Source organism: Myotis daubentonii, chromosome 3, assembly GCF_963259705.1.
Source record: "Myotis daubentonii chromosome 3, mMyoDau2.1, whole genome shotgun sequence".
NCBI lineage: Eukaryota > Metazoa > Chordata > Mammalia > Chiroptera > Vespertilionidae > Myotis > Myotis daubentonii.
Genome location: NC_081842.1, coordinates 60,554,784 through 60,570,229, shown reverse-complemented (window position 1 = coordinate 60,570,229; position 15,446 = coordinate 60,554,784). Strand labels below are relative to the sequence as shown.

General features: G+C 44.2%; 1 protein-coding gene across 1 annotated transcript in view; it reads right to left on the bottom strand.

Moving 5' to 3' along the window:
• The window catches only part of HGD (homogentisate 1,2-dioxygenase), a 48,443-nt gene that overhangs the window by 14,407 nt on the left and 18,590 nt on the right, over positions 1-15,446 (bottom strand). Inside the window, exons 5-9 of the mRNA XM_059687724.1 lie at positions 6,855-6,914; positions 5,071-5,162; positions 3,899-3,933; positions 2,992-3,071; positions 2,012-2,111 (exon numbers count right to left, since the gene is read on the bottom strand). Of these exons, the coding sequence (XP_059543707.1) occupies positions 2,012-2,111; positions 2,992-3,071; positions 3,899-3,933; positions 5,071-5,162; positions 6,855-6,914 (367 nt within the window). The remainder of the gene's footprint in view (positions 1-2,011; positions 2,112-2,991; positions 3,072-3,898; positions 3,934-5,070; positions 5,163-6,854; positions 6,915-15,446) is intronic.

Below are 15,446 nucleotides of genomic sequence, written 5' to 3'. Positions count from 1 at the left end.
TGCACAAAGCAAAAGGACTTTCTACATCAAGAGCCACCCTATAATTTGCTTTCATTGTTCAAAGGCTCATTGGATTCCCAGTATGGTACCTTTTTAAGAGGACCCAAAGAATTTGATCCAGAAAAATAAATCATGAGAGTCATCATCATCATTGCCAGCATCATCTCCCCAAGTTTTAGAGCGAATATGGTTTATGAAACCACTTTACGTATATTATTTCATCACTACAGGTGAAGGGAACAGAGAGGAGGAAGAGACTAGAAAAAAGGAAAAGGGAAGATCTGATAGAAATACTAGACCTTTTTCTTTCCAAGAAAACCCTGATGACTCTAGAACTCATCTACAGTCCTTGATCTATAGTCCTTGAGAAAGAAAGGGTTCCGTGCTGGAGGCCCAGGTGTGCCATTGCTCCGCAGGCAGAACTCAGAATAAATCCAGGTCTGGAAAACTGCTCTCCAGCCTGACAAACCTGTCAGGAAGAAAGGATTCAGGACTTGCTTGCTTTGCAAGTGTTCTCTCCAGAGAAAAATAAATAAATCAAAAGACCAAAAATGAAAAGCATAAGTGCAAAAGCTTAATTTAACTCTGAGAGGAGAGACCTGGGGAGTGTTTTATAGTTTCTAGCTCCTGGGTTAAAAAAAAGGGGGGAGGTCGTCCAGCTGGTTAGAAAATTATATGTATTTTCAGGAGAGTACACGTTCCATAGAACCCGGAGGCTATGCTGACTGCAGAGCAGCAGGAAGCCAGACCAAAGTGGGAAGAGCGGGTGGTGAACAGGATGACAGACGGCCCACCATGGCTCCAGCTGCCTTCCTGCTGCCTCCCACCTTCCTCTGACTATTTGGTTCCTCCCAGGGGAGTGACCAGAAGGCACATGCTGGCCTGTCTCTGTTTTGCTCTAAAAAAGCTGTTAACAAAAAAGGGAAAAATTGGGAGGTGTGGCCACCACCTTCAGCAAACATGCCGAAGATGAAACCAAGGGCCAATTTTCCCAACCACTCTTTTCACTCCAAGAGATGGTTTTTAGAACAACCCCTCCTACCACCTTCAGTTCTTTCCTGCATTTCCTGCCTCCAGCTGGCCAGAAAAATCAGGAATGGGGCATCTTAGCTCACTTTTGACTGTTTTAATCTGCCTCATGGAGACTGTGGTTTCTAGCTTCTTCATAGCACTGAATGATGTACCTTTTTTGACTGTTAAGTGTTTAGATTTTGTGGAATGTCCTCAGCAGGAATGTGAGGTTCATAGACTATGTGTCTCTCGGTCTGTTTCCTCTTTCCATAAGAATATAGCACCTGCCATTGTTATGGCTTCCACCCTGTATTGTGTACACACAACCAATAAACTTAAGACATTGATATCCCCTCTAGTCACAAAGCTCTTCTCCATTTGTATGCTTTCCCATTTGTATTGCTTAAGCTGTTCTCTTTCTTCTTTATTTTTCCTCATCTTTTCAACAAGAATTAGCTAAATCTCATCTCTTCTGTGAAGCTGTTCTTGGTGACTTGGCTCAAAGTATTCCAACTTCTACATCCAATAGGGTGTATGTACATACACTGCTCTCCCATGGTCTATGTACTGTTATAGAGAGAAATTTATAATGGATTATATTGGGTCATTTTCTGTTACGCACGTTATACATGTATGGGAAGAGGTTTGTGTTACTCTCGACGAGATTTCTGTCACTACCTTCAGCACCCAGGTGAGCTGAAACGAACTGGTGGGTTAAAACACCGATGAGCTAATAAGTGAAGGTTCCATTTCAGCAGTTGGGTCAGCGATACTACCTGGAGCCCCTGAACTTAGAGGGCTGAAGAGAAATTCTGGCATCACTCATGGAGTTCCAAGAGGCTTCTAAAATTCCCAACTACACTTGGTCTAGAGAAGAAGTTGTCTAGAGGAAAGTTAAAGTTTGAGTGAGATAATGAGGGGAGAAGAATGTTTAACTCTCATGCAATTATCTGTGTCCTATATGTCAATCCAGGCTTAGAGGCTTGTGGTGGAGATTTACCAATTGGTCCCAGGTCAGGTAACTCAAAGTGGACACCGTAGACCTCCAGGATGTAGCCTCTAGTCTCCTCGAACACATCTACGCTGAACCGCATTCCTCTCTGGAATGAGAAGCAGACACTCATGTGCCCTCCCAGATCACACATTTATATATCTAAAAGCATAAGTGACCGAAGGACTGAAGGACCTAACGACCAGTCACTGTGATGCACACTGACCACCATGGGGCAGACGCTCAACGCAGGAGCTGCCCCCTAGTGGTCAGTGCGGTCCCACAGCGGGAGTGCCGCTCAACTGACCAATGGGTGCCAGACACAGGGCTCACAGCTGGCCACCACAGCCCAGAGACCACAGCTGAGTGGCAGCGAGCCTACTGAGTGGCGGTGGCAGGTGCAGCATGGCCGGGATGAGCAGGAGCAGCAGGTCACGTTGGACTGCCGGTTTCGGCCAGATCCCTGCAGTTCACGCCGAGGGACCCCACATGTACTTATAAAGAAGCTCCAAAGCCACAGCCAACCCCACATGCCCAAACTATAGTCTGCTGAACTAGATCTGAGAGACAACCAACTTAAAGATGAGTTAGAAATAAAAAATGTAAATCCTAATCACATCTGTGACCCACACCAACTCTAGTGTATTATCTTATTTGGTTCAGAGATCAGTGCCCTGATGTAGCAAAAATTGTCAGAAATCTGTCTTCACTGCCCTCCACCCATATCCACGGTCTTATCCAGAGTGTGTATAGGTGTTCAGGAAGGTGAATTGACAATGCTCTTTGCTTTGCGATTGTGTGCTATTTTAAAACAAAGCAGACACCCAAGCCTGCTCATCCTTCGGCACAGGGAGCCTTCTGTGTAACTCAAACTCCCTCCCCATTGCCCAGACATGACAGAGATATTTTAGAGTTGGAAATAGCAGCAGCTGCAACATCTGATTGCTCCCAAATTAGAGAGAGGCAGAGAGAGGGGACACATTACTCACCTGAATGACGCAGATCTCGTTGGGCTGCACCATCATCTTGCCAAACTCGGTGTAAATGAGAAGTTTCCCTTTCTGGGGAACTAATAAAAAAGACAGGGCAGCAGTGAGTGTCTCTTTTAATGGAAGAACCACTTCACGAAGAGTCAAAAGCTTAAAGACTGCATTTGCTTTTTCATTTCCAAAGAACAGAGCTTTATTGAGTCTCAAAGGGAAAAATGTATGACAACTTAGGTTACCTATTTTATTATGTAGAAGAACACGCATGAAAAAATGGACTCTGGTTTTTGGGGTTCTTTTTTTAGTTGTCAAGTAAGGATCCTGAATATGCACAATTCTGGGGATTGACCAAAAAAGGCAACTGAAATAGGACAGAAAATCACCTATTTCTGATGCTTCCAGCAGAAGGCTATTATTTTGCATGTCTAATGTCTATGCCAAAGTGTCCACTCCAAAATATTTCTACTAAAGCCATCAAAAAGAAGGGGCAGACCAGATAAATCCCTAACTGACATTCCAGTTTAGGGCTCTCATGAAAATCTGTGTTTAAATTGCAGTTATCAATGACAGATAGCTTTTTCTTGGGTGAGTATGATGGCAAATAGAGTCATCTTAATAAGTTAATCTCATCTTGGTATTGCTCTTCATTTCTTTTCAGCTGCTCAGATCTCCCATATTAGGAGGACCCAACAGAAATGGGCAAAATCAGAGAGACCAGAACATAGAGTAGGGCTCTGAGGTACAAGAGGAATCTTTTCTAGATCCCCAATTGTCTTTAGACCTTAGTCTGTAGATTCCACTAAATAAGACAGATTGAAGGATGAAGGGAAATAATATGTATAAAATTAAAAAGAAGCTTATGACTAGGGCTAAATTCACAGTAAAGGGGTCTGAAATCTTCAAAACTTACCAATCAGGAAGTCCCCATCGGAATTGTAAAAGCATCTGAAACATAGAATCATTCCTGTGATTTCCTGTTTTAACATCACCCAGACAAATTAATTCACTGCACAAATTATTGTTCAGCACCTGCTCTGCCAGATTTAGTACTAGGTATAAAATGGTGTGCAAAATTATCCGATCTCTGCCCTCATGAGGCTTAGGGTCTAGTAGGAAGTCAGACAGCAATCAAACAGAACTATATCATCGTAAACTGTAATGGCACTGTGAAAGTTAAGCCCAGGGAAATGAAAAAAATAATGGACATGATCTAGCTTGAGGAATCAGCAAGAGCTTCCCTGAAAAAGGGAAATTTGACCTGCGATCTGAAGGAATCATCGAGGCAAGGGTTTGAGTAGGGAGGCGAACATCCCAGGCAGAAGGAACAGTATGTGCAAATGCTTTGAGGCAGGAGGACACATGGCAGGTGGAAAGAACTGAATGAAGGCTCAAGTGGGGAGAGAGGAGGTGCCTGATATGAGCTGGACCCAAAGGGACAGCTCCTGTGCCTTGTCATAGGGCTTTGATCTTGGACCTGATTCATGGCTCAGGTAAGTTAAACGTCTTGCCCAAGGTCACCCAGGAAGAGTAGAATTGCCTTTGGACACGTGGTCTGGTTCAAAAATGGTTCTGATATTCTGCTTCCCAAAGAAAAGGCAGGAATGTCACTTACATACTTTGCTGATTTTAAAAAAAAATCCAATATCAAAGCTCCTCTATCTAGGAATTTTAAGCTTACAAAGTTGTTAGCTGAAGCCAAAGTCTGTCCGCTTGACCTGCCACCTACAGGTGGTCCTAATGGCTGACCATGCAGCATGACTTTGGACTCAAGAATAGTCCTGGGAACTTTAGAAATTAAGAATATTCTAACTCAAATCTGGTTAAAGCCAAAATGCCTCTTGGACTACTCCTTCTTTCCAGTGTCCCATTGTCCCTTTTCGATTTGCATTGTTATGTGACATTCTTGTTTAGGTCACAGGAGTCTATCAAAATAAAAATACTCATTTATTGTCATTATTAATAAGTGCATGTCAACATTGCCCTGGGGAAGAATCAATAATAAAAACAACAATCCAGATTTTACCCTCTGGCCAGCAGCTTTTGGGGAAAGGGGCTGTCCTACCTCAGGACTGCGTCGCTTACCTGTCCCCCATGGAGGTGTTGCAGAGGAAAATGTGGACAGCAAGCCCATTGTTAGATCTGATGTCACCGGCTCCACATAAGGTGTGCAGGCCCTGGGAGAGACCCAAAGAAAAAGGAAGCGTGAACATCAATAGTGCCTAAGAGGCTACCCCTCCTCCTGGTACCTGAGGGCCATGAGACAAAGTTCTAGTACAAGTGTCTTCCCTTTGGGACCAGTGGGACATTTGGGATTCAGGTTATCTATGGGGAGTCCAAAATCTATTGACTTATGTTTGATAGATGGTGGTTCACCTTAGTTACCTGCCATGGATTGTCTTAATTGCTGCATCAGATGAACTTATAGAGCATCAATTGATGAGAGCATTTCATCATTTTTGTACTTAGATCAACCTGAACGAAAGTTTCTATTGGAGGTAAAATCAGATATCCAGGAGGTTTGGGGAGGAAGACTGCACCATTAGGCACCAGTCAATGCCCCTCAAATACACCAGACCATGTGGGCACTCCTCTGCTTAGGAATAGGGTCAGCACTAATCTCTCCAGAACAAGGCAAAGGGAAGCGCTCTGACCAACTGAAACCCTCTGCTGATCATCCACAGTCCAAGAAACTGTAACACTCAGGCCATCTAAAGCTGCCCTGCGCCCCAGACCTGTACACTGAGAGCCCACAAGGAGAGAGTTCTGTCCCTCCAGATATCCATGATTCACACGGGGTGGAGGCCTTCTTTTTGTGTTTTAATTCAATTTCCAAGTTTGGGGGCTATTTAGATGAGCCTACGTAGGGTTTGGAGCATTTAATGTGGGTGAGGAGGTCAACATGATACAAACCATCTGGCCTATGGCTGGACATCTGGACTCTCCCTACGTAAACCATGACCTGAGGTTGGTCTGCAGAATCTACCACTAGCTTTTTTGAGCCCCAACCTCCATACAGCTCCTCTCTTCCTCCCTGATAGGCCTGGCTCTGAGCACAGGTGTTCCTATACTCTCAGCACCTATTACTACCAAGCAGAACTTCTAATCAGCATTGTCCTAACCAGAATTGCTGGCCTGAGTTGATCCTATTCAGGGGATCATTTCGGAGAGTTTCTGAATTTGAATAGGAAAACAAATTATATATTTGTTTTCACTAATCTATGACTGAAATTTATCATTTCCTTCAATTAATGTGGACATAAGCAACAAACTACAGCAGTATTAGAGGTGCCTGTAACCTTGACACTGATAGAAATCATGGATCATTTTACATCACATTAGAGTTGTTACAGATATACCAAAATATCATTTATACTCATACTTCTAATAACCAGAGTTATTAGATCTTCTCATAGATTTTGTGATTTAGTGCATTAATAAGGAAGCATGCTTATTACTATAAACCAAACCAAATTTATTTTAATATTTTCATCATTGTATTTCAATATAATCGGCTTCTTTGTCATTTTATGAAATTTATTCTATGCATTTAAGAACACAGGCTTCACCAGACTACCAAAGGAGTCTTTGTTCCCCCAAACAAAGGAACCTGGGAAGGTAAAAGCTCAATTTCCTTTGGCTGTTGGGAGATGTTGTAAATAGCCCTTGAGTGCCCTTTGGTGTCAGGGGGGAGATGGTGCCTGTAAGTAAGACATCAATGGGCAGTGCCGAAAGCAGAGGCAGATGGTGCTGTGCCGGCTGCCCGCCTCTAAGGCTGCTTCTGCCTGGCATTCAGCCTGCAAATGGCTGGATCACTCACGGCGGAAGAGAGAAGGAGCAGTGGGAAGGTGTGGGCAGCATTGACTTACACTCACAAAGTCCACCTTCTTCTGAGATGCTTTTGGAATCTCAAATGGTTTCCATCTAAGCTGGAAAAAAATACACATACAGGAAAATGATTTCACAATGGGGAAACCATAGACTTTCTAAATAAAAAGCACCGATTACACAGAAAAAGGACAGCTGCTCCCTGCAAGGTTCTGACTACTTGTGATTTTTGTTATTTTAAATTTAATAATTATCCATCATTTCCTTAAAGGAGCTCAGTTGGGGGGTGTGTGTGTGTGTGTGTTTAATTCATATGCATATATATTGTCTTTGTTCATTAGCACTTTGAATTACAATTTTTTTTTTTAAAAAAAAAAACCATTGCTTCTTATTTCAGAAACTGTTTATTTCTTTTAGCATTTGGCTCAGGCACACCAGTGAGTTTTGACCGATGCTGCTTCTAATGCTATTTATAATCAGCTCCCTTTGCTGGCACTCCAGCCTCTCTGTGTGGGCCCCGGACACAGCAGGAGAAGGTTCTACTTCTCCTGCCAGCCCTTGGAATTTTGAATTATTTCTTGAAGCGAAAGAAAAAGCACCCAGCCGAGATTGAATTTGGTAAATGCAGTACCAGGTTCAATTTTTTTCCCCCACCAAACCCCACGTTTGTCCCCAGGCTGCCTGACAGTTCAGTTTAAATCACAACAATCTTTAATTTAATAATGAAGTGATCTAAGGAAGTGGGGAGAAAAACCAGCAGGTGCAGGCCCTACTCAAAGAGTCAGCCCCATATTTATCAATCAATCTGGCAGCAGGCCCGACCCAGCCAGGCTGGCAGCTGATAAACCTAGCAGCCTCGGGACACTCCGTGGGGCGAACTGCACCCCAAGGAATGGCCCCACTGGCTAGGTAGGGCCCATTAAGACACTGGGCTCAGCTCATTCTGTATTTCAGAGAGGCAGTTATGGTCGGGATTGGGGGAGGGGAAAGCAAGCAGCAAATGGAAAGGCAGCGCTGGGATTGTTCTGCCTCTCCAATTCACACAGTCACACAGCAGCCTTTATTTCTTAAAAGCAACACAGAGGATCATATTTTTGGACTACTTAAAAAGAATGTAAAATGTTGATTTGAGGAACGCTGTTGAAATCATGCTTCAGAAAGAAGGAAAATATTTAGGACTAATTCATTCAAGATGATATTTCCTGGGAAAAGAGAGGGAACCTGAGAGCAAGGATCTAGAAAGCGTTTTTCAACCTTGGCACTACTGACATTTTGCAGCGAATAATTCTCTGTTGTGAGGGGCTATACCATGCATCATAGGATGTTTAACAGCATCCCTGACCTCTACTCACTAGATGCAGTAGCAATCTCTTAAGCTGTAATGATCCAAAGTGTCTCCATTGCTAAATGTCACTTGGGGAACAAATTTCCCCGGGTTGAGAACCACTGAGCTAGGAGGACATTCCCCAGACATCAGGAAGGGCCACAGAGAAGAACTTAATAGGGCTCACATCCTGGATGAGCAGTGGCCTCAAAGAACCTTTCCTAATGCAAAAAGGGGTGCCCTTCAAGTGATAGAGATGGTATAGGGAGAGGAGTAGTTTATCTGCTGGATCTGATGGCAGCAGATTGTACAGGGTCTAAATTCAGCATATCATGAAGGATGATAAAGACTGCAAGGTGGTTCTATCAAACCCAGTGCCCAGAAGAAGAAGCAAGCTTTGATTGAATCTTCAGGCAAGATTCTGGCTAGGAGCTTTGGTGTGATATGCTGCTGAATGTGAGGAGGGAGATCTGGGGAAAGGATAAAAAGGAAAAGTCCATGGAGTACAGGATAGAACCATCTGCCAACTCCAGATGTTCAACTTAATGGCATGCTGTGGAGCAATTACCCCCTGATCCAAAGGGGGCTGTGCACTGGGCTAAACCAGGAGACCTGAGTTCTGTTACTGCTTCTGTTCCCGTTTATTCTGTGAGCTCAGGCACGTCATTTCCTCTCCCTGAATTGTGTTTTTTCTTACATGTAAGAAAAGCTATAATACCATAATTTACTTCAGAGAAGAGCTTCTGATTTAGTCCTATAACTTTTTAATCATTTATTTTATTCATATTATATATTATTGATAAATAACCTCCTATTTATCAATATAATCCTATCTAATAAAAGAGAAACATGGTAATTGGCATACGACCGCTACCCTTCCCATTGGCTAATCAGGGTGATATGCAAATTAACTGCCAGCCAAGATGGCGGCCGGCAGCCAGGCAGCTTAAACTGAACATGAGGCTTGCTTGCTTCAGTGATGGAGGACTGCAACGTTCCCCGCCTGCCTTGCCGGCCTCTGAGCCTGCAGTTTAAGAAACATTGTAACATATAGAAGCTAAACAAAACCCCAGAAAACAGCTTTCAGTGAGCCCGGGATCTCGGAGCTGGAGTTGATACAGAATTTCGATTATAAAACCGAAACAAACCAGATACCTGCTTTCAGGAGCGGAGGCCTAAGAGCTGGAGCCTCAGAGCTAAAGGTGGCCCATAATAAAAAAGAAAAAAAGGAGCAGTTGGGAGCTTCAGTCCCAGCCTGAAAACAGCCCTCCGTCCCTCACCCAGACTGGCCAGGCACCCCAGTGGGGACCCCCACCCTGAAGGGTGTGTGACCAGCTGTAAACAGCCATCATCCCCTCATCCAGCCTGGCCAGGCACCCCAGTGGGGACCCCCATCCTGATCCAGGACACCCTTCAGGGCAAACCAGCCAGCCCCCACCCATGCACGAGGCCTCTATTCTATATAGTAAAAGGGTAATATGCCTCCCAGCACCGGGATCAGCGGAGCCGCGAGGCCTCCCGGCATCGGGATCAGCGTGACAGGGGGCAGCGCCCAAACCCCCTGATCACCCTGAAGCTCTGTGTGTGACAGGGGGCGGGGCCACAACCTCCCTATCTGCCCTGCTCTGTTCCTGACAGGGTGCGGCACCCCAACCCCCCCACTCCACGGGCCCTGCTCTGTGTGTGACGGAGTAGAGCCATAACCTCCCCATCGGCCCTACCCTGAGTGTGAGAGTGGCAGCGCCCCAACCTCTTGATCGGCCCTGCTCTGTGGGTGATAGAGGGCGGCGCCCCAACCCCCTGATCTGCCCTGCTCTGTGTGTGACGGGGGGAGCTCCTCAACCCCCTGATGGGCCCTGCTCTGTGCATGACAGGGGGAGCTCCCCAACCCCCTGATCGGCCCTGCTCTGTGCGTGGCAGGGGGGAGCACCCCAACCCCCTGATCGGCCCTGCTCTGTGCGTGACAGGGGGCAGCGTCCCAACCCCCTGATTGGCCCTGCTCTGTGCGTGACAGGTGGTGATGCCGCAACCTCCCCATTGTCCCTGCCTTGAGTGTGACAGGGGGCGGTGCCCCAACCCCCCAATCGGCCCTACCCTGAGCGTGACTGAGGGTGGCATTGCAACCTCCCAATCCGCCTTGCTCTGTGCATGACAGGGGGTGGCACCCCAACTCCCCAATCAGCCCTGCTCTGAGCCTGACCAGGGGCTGCACCTAGGGATTAGGCCTGCCCTCTGCCACCCGGGAGAGGGCACAGGCCGGGCTGAGGGAACCCCCTCCCGCCCGAGTGCACAAATTTTTGTGCACCGGGACTCTAGTCTATACTAATAATAGAGGAATATGCAAATTGTCCAAGATGCCGTCACAGTAACAGTAATGACCGAACAGAACAGCAGGCTGCATGGGAAGACCAGGCCGGCATAGGGGGCAGTTGGGGGCAATCAGACTGGCAGGGGGGGCAGTTGGGGGTGACCAGGTTGGCAGGGGGGGGGCAGTTAGGGGCAATTAGGCCAGCAGGCAGAGGTCATTAGGGGTGATCAGGCTGGCAGGGGGTGGGCAGTTAGGGGTGATCAGGCAGGCAGGCGAGTGAGCAGTTAGGAGCCAGTGGTTCCAGACTGTGAGAGGGATATCTGACTGCCCATTTAGGCCTGATTCCCAGAATCGAGCCTAAACCGGCTGTCGGACATCCCCCAAGGAGTCCCAGATTGGAGAGGGTGCAGGCTGGGCTGAGGGGACCCCCCCCCTGCCCCCGCACGAATTGCATGCACCAGGCCTCTAGTAATTTTATAATTAAAATTTAATTATTAAACATTTAAAAACAATGAAATCCATTGTAGGACTCGATGCAATATCTTGACACTAGTGGATTTTAATAAATTTGTGATGAATGGTTGAATGAATAAATATAAGGTACTGAGAACATTGATAATAATATCTCAAAGAACAAGACCAAAGCAAATTTGTGAGGTTTTTGGAAGTCAAAAATGACATTCAGGCAATAGTAGATTGATAAATGTTTCTAAAAGTACAATGGTTATTTCTAAAATGTAAGTCAATTCTTTATAAATATAAAAACCCATCCATTCTTCCATATCCTTTCTCATTTTTGGCCAGTTCTATCAACTATTGGGAGAGAGGTGTTGACATCTCCAACTATAACTGGGGATTCATCTAATTCTCCTTTCAGTTCTATCATTGCTTCACACATGTTGCAGCTGTATTCTACAAGTTTTATTGGAAAATAAACTCTTCTTACTAGAAATGAGGTGATCAAAAATAATTTGAAGGAGTTCAAAGTTAAAATAAAATATTTTTTAAGGTTACCAAAGGAGAAAGACTGGAATGAGTGGCAACATTTAATTATCAAGATTTGAAATTCATGCCCAGTGAGAAAAAGAAAACAAGAGAATTGATCTCGGTTATTTTGGGTCAGAAGATCAGGAGTTGGACTGGATGATTCAAATATACTTTTCAACACTGAGATTCTTTGATGTACTGAGATTCACTACAAAATTGCCCTGGACTTTAGATTAAGTGAGTTAGATCCTCTCAACACCATTGGATGGTTAGAGATAGACATATCATTAGAAGTCGGTACCATCTACCCAAGAGGTTGGAAGTAACTTGTAGATATAGTAGTGCTTACACTGTGTCAGCATTTATTAGTCCTGCTGTGGCTAGGAGAGGCCTAGGGTAATCCACTACAGTGAGTTTTAGTCCAGAATAGGGAAGGTGGCAGGGGCTGGGGCTGGGGTGGGGGTGGGGTGGGGGTGAGGGAATTAATAAAATAAAACAATAACTCACTGAATGCCTCAGCAATTTGAGGAAAAAGGTAGCATGATTGGTGTGGAAGAAAAATCAGACCTTGAGTTCTTTGGAATTCTTTTGAGTAATAGACAAGAGTACAAGTAAGGAGGCTACAAGTCACTGTACTTTATTTAGGCTTTCAAAAGTCTATCATGGGGCTACAAAAACGGTGAGCCTTCATGGGATTTGGATAACATTTTTTTCATGGGGAAAAAAATCCAACAAACAAAACCTGGATTCCCATTTGGCCTTTCCCTTGAGTATAAAGCTAAGGGCATTGAATCCATTACTCAGCACCCAGCATAAGAGCATGAAACATAGTGGTCACTTTGTAAATATTTGTTGGATGACATTTAATTATCACAACTCTCTGAGATTCCTATGATTATTATTGTCTCTATTTTATTTTAAAATATATTTGTTTCATTGATTTTAGAGAGGAAGGGAGAGGGAGAGAGAGATAAAAACATCAATGATGAGAGAGAATCATTGATCAGCTGCCTCCTGCACGCCCCCTTCTGGGGATAAAGCCAGCAACTTGAGCATGTGCCCTTGACCAGAATGGCACCTGGGACCCTTCAGTCCCTAGGCTGATGTGCTCTTCACTGAGCCAAACTGACTAGGGCTAGTGTCTCTATTTTAGAAGTGAAAACACAGATGGTGTAGACCAGTGGTCGGCAAACCGTGGCTCGCGAGCCACATGCGGCTCTTTGGCTCCTTGAGTGTGGCTCTTCCACAAAATACCACGTCCGGGCGGGCACGTACAGTGAGATTGAAACTTCGTGGCCCATGCGCAGAAGTCGGTTTTCGGCCTGGGCGAGTCTATTTTGAAGAAGTGGCATTAGAAGAAGTGTGTGTGGGAGCAGTGTTCGGTTGGTCGGGTGACGGGAGACGCGGTGCAGGTGGGCCGCGGGATAGCAGCGCAGGGTGGGTGCGCGATTCATGCAGGAGTTGAGGATGGGAGTGTTGGAAGGGGTCGACCTCAGCGAATGTACCTCAATCAGATTGAGGACGTTTTTAGCAAAGCCCAGCTTAGGAGTACCCTAATTAAGTTAACAATGTACCTACCTATATAGTTTAAGTTTTAAAAATTTGGCTCTCAAAAGAAATTTCAGTCGTTGTACTGTTGATATTTGGCTCTGTTGACTAATGAGTTTGCCGACCACTGGTGTAGACCAAGTAGTATTTTTCTACTAAAACCTGATGCCAATACTCTCAGACTCTCTTAGTAACCTACATCCTATTCCCTTTACTCTCAGGTTGTCTTGATATGCTTCTCAAACTATCCATAATCTCCTTGGCTCCTGAACCCAGGCTTTGCCTCCTGTTAATGGTCTTGTGCTTGGTCTTCCAATCTGACCTTATTTATGCTCTTCCTGTGCTGAGTTGTCCTGGCCCAGCCGGTCTCCTGGGACCTGAATCCTGCTGAGGTCCTTTAGTGTCAACGTTTTTGTGTGCAATCTTTTTATATTAATTCATTCAAATGATTTATTGAACCTATCTGTGTGCCAAGTTTTATGCTAGGTTCTGGAGATAAACAGGAGTACAGTCTCGGCCCCCCGGGGAACCTATTACAGAAGATCCTGGGAGTGTGGACACTTTCTGATAGGAAAACAGGGAAATGCATAAGTAGAAATGACTTTGGAAGAGAAACATAAACAGAAATGTTCCCTCAGGAATAAGTCCTGACACGGGGCCCATTTAATATTCTTACACAATGGAAAATAAGAGACAGACACAAGGAAATAATCTGGTTTGCAGACAGCTCCAACATCTTTCTCAGGGGTAAAATACAAGTTGATGGAGATGTACTGGTAAAAGAGCTAGCAGGCTATCTAAAAGGGCTGAACAGGGCAACGTGCAGTGCACTGATGGCCAATGCCCATGAGTGCATTTAGGGAAATGATATCTAGTCTATTTGCAGGCTGATGGGATCCAAGCTATCAGGGAATATCATCAACAAATTCTAGTCATTCTGCATTAAAAGAAGGCATATGCTGGATCCTGCAGGTCTGTGAAGATAATGAAGGCATAGATCTCAGAGTGTGAGAGAGCTGGAGTCTGGGAAAAACTGGGGAAAGGAGATTTTAAAAAGTTATGTTGTGGGACATATAGTGGGTCTTCTTGATTTTTTTTTCAGGAGAAACAAGTGAAGTTTGAAGTTATTTTCAATTGTTTTTGGTCTCCGGCTGCATGGGATCCTGGATCTCATTTATTTACATTTATGTACAAAGAACAAGACTGGAAAGAAACCAAAGCATTAGAAGTTGTTAACTCTGCACTGGTGGGATTATTGGGCATTGACACTTTTATATAAGTCTTAAATAAAAACATATATTAATGATGGGGGGTGCATTAATGTTGTTTAAAGAAGTGTAAATAGTTTCAATAGACTAGTCAGGGCAGGATGAATTACAAAGGGTTAAAAACTTAAAGAGGTGGAAACCCAAGAAGTTTTGGAGGAAAGAGGCTTTTAGGATTGTGAGACCTGAACAGTCTGACAAATTAGACAAGTGTTTGAAACATTTGTTATAATTTGCATGTCCTGGAAGGTAACTTTATGATGTAGTCTTTAATTAGCATTGAGGTGTTTATCACTTAGTTCAAATTATACTGAGAACTAAAAGGTAGTTTCCTCAGCTGAGGCTTAATTGGGTCAAGAGTCTGACTTTCCAACCATCAAGAGGTTGGGGATGTAGTAATAAAAAAAGATAAACTTTAAAGGACTCTGACTTTCAAGAAGAATACTGATTCAAGAATGCTAATTGAAATCTGTAAAATCATTAAAATTGGATGCAGATTTGTTTGCTAAATGATGAGGTTCCAGAAATTAGAGGAAGGTGAATGATGAACACAATTAGGTATATTTCTTATCTAATTTATTAGTGGATTGAACTTCTGTCCACAGGCTAAATCTAAATATACTCAAAAAGAGTTTACATTAATTCTTAAATAATTCATTAAATAAACACTAAAAGAAAACGAATGTTTTGTGGGTATAGTCCCCAGTTTTCCGAGCAGGGTATCAAAAAGATAACAGTGATGATAGCATATCCCATGATGTTCTCATGGAGAAAACATTAGGTAATTCTCAGATCTTTAAATACCCAGAGATGACTAAGATGGGAACTTGGTGGAGCTGATGAATCACTTGCTTTGATCTGTGACAGGTGAAGACATACCTACCATACAGACTTCAGCTGGAAGGGTTGTCAGATAGGTACCTAACTATAATTTTCTCAGACTTTCTTGGTGAGAGTCTGGAATATATATTTAGAAGAGGTTATGAGGAGGAAAAGTGATGAATGCAAATTGCTGTGGTTATTAATGAAGCACCAAATTGGAAAGAGATATTAACTTGTCAAGAAGGTGTAAATGAAAAGACAAAAGCATTAATGTAGCAAGAACAGCCAGGGTGTGTGCACCATGGCAAGGGATGCGGGATGGCGGGTGACGTGAATCACAGAGGAGGGAGATGATGAACTGCTACCTGGATGGGGCTGG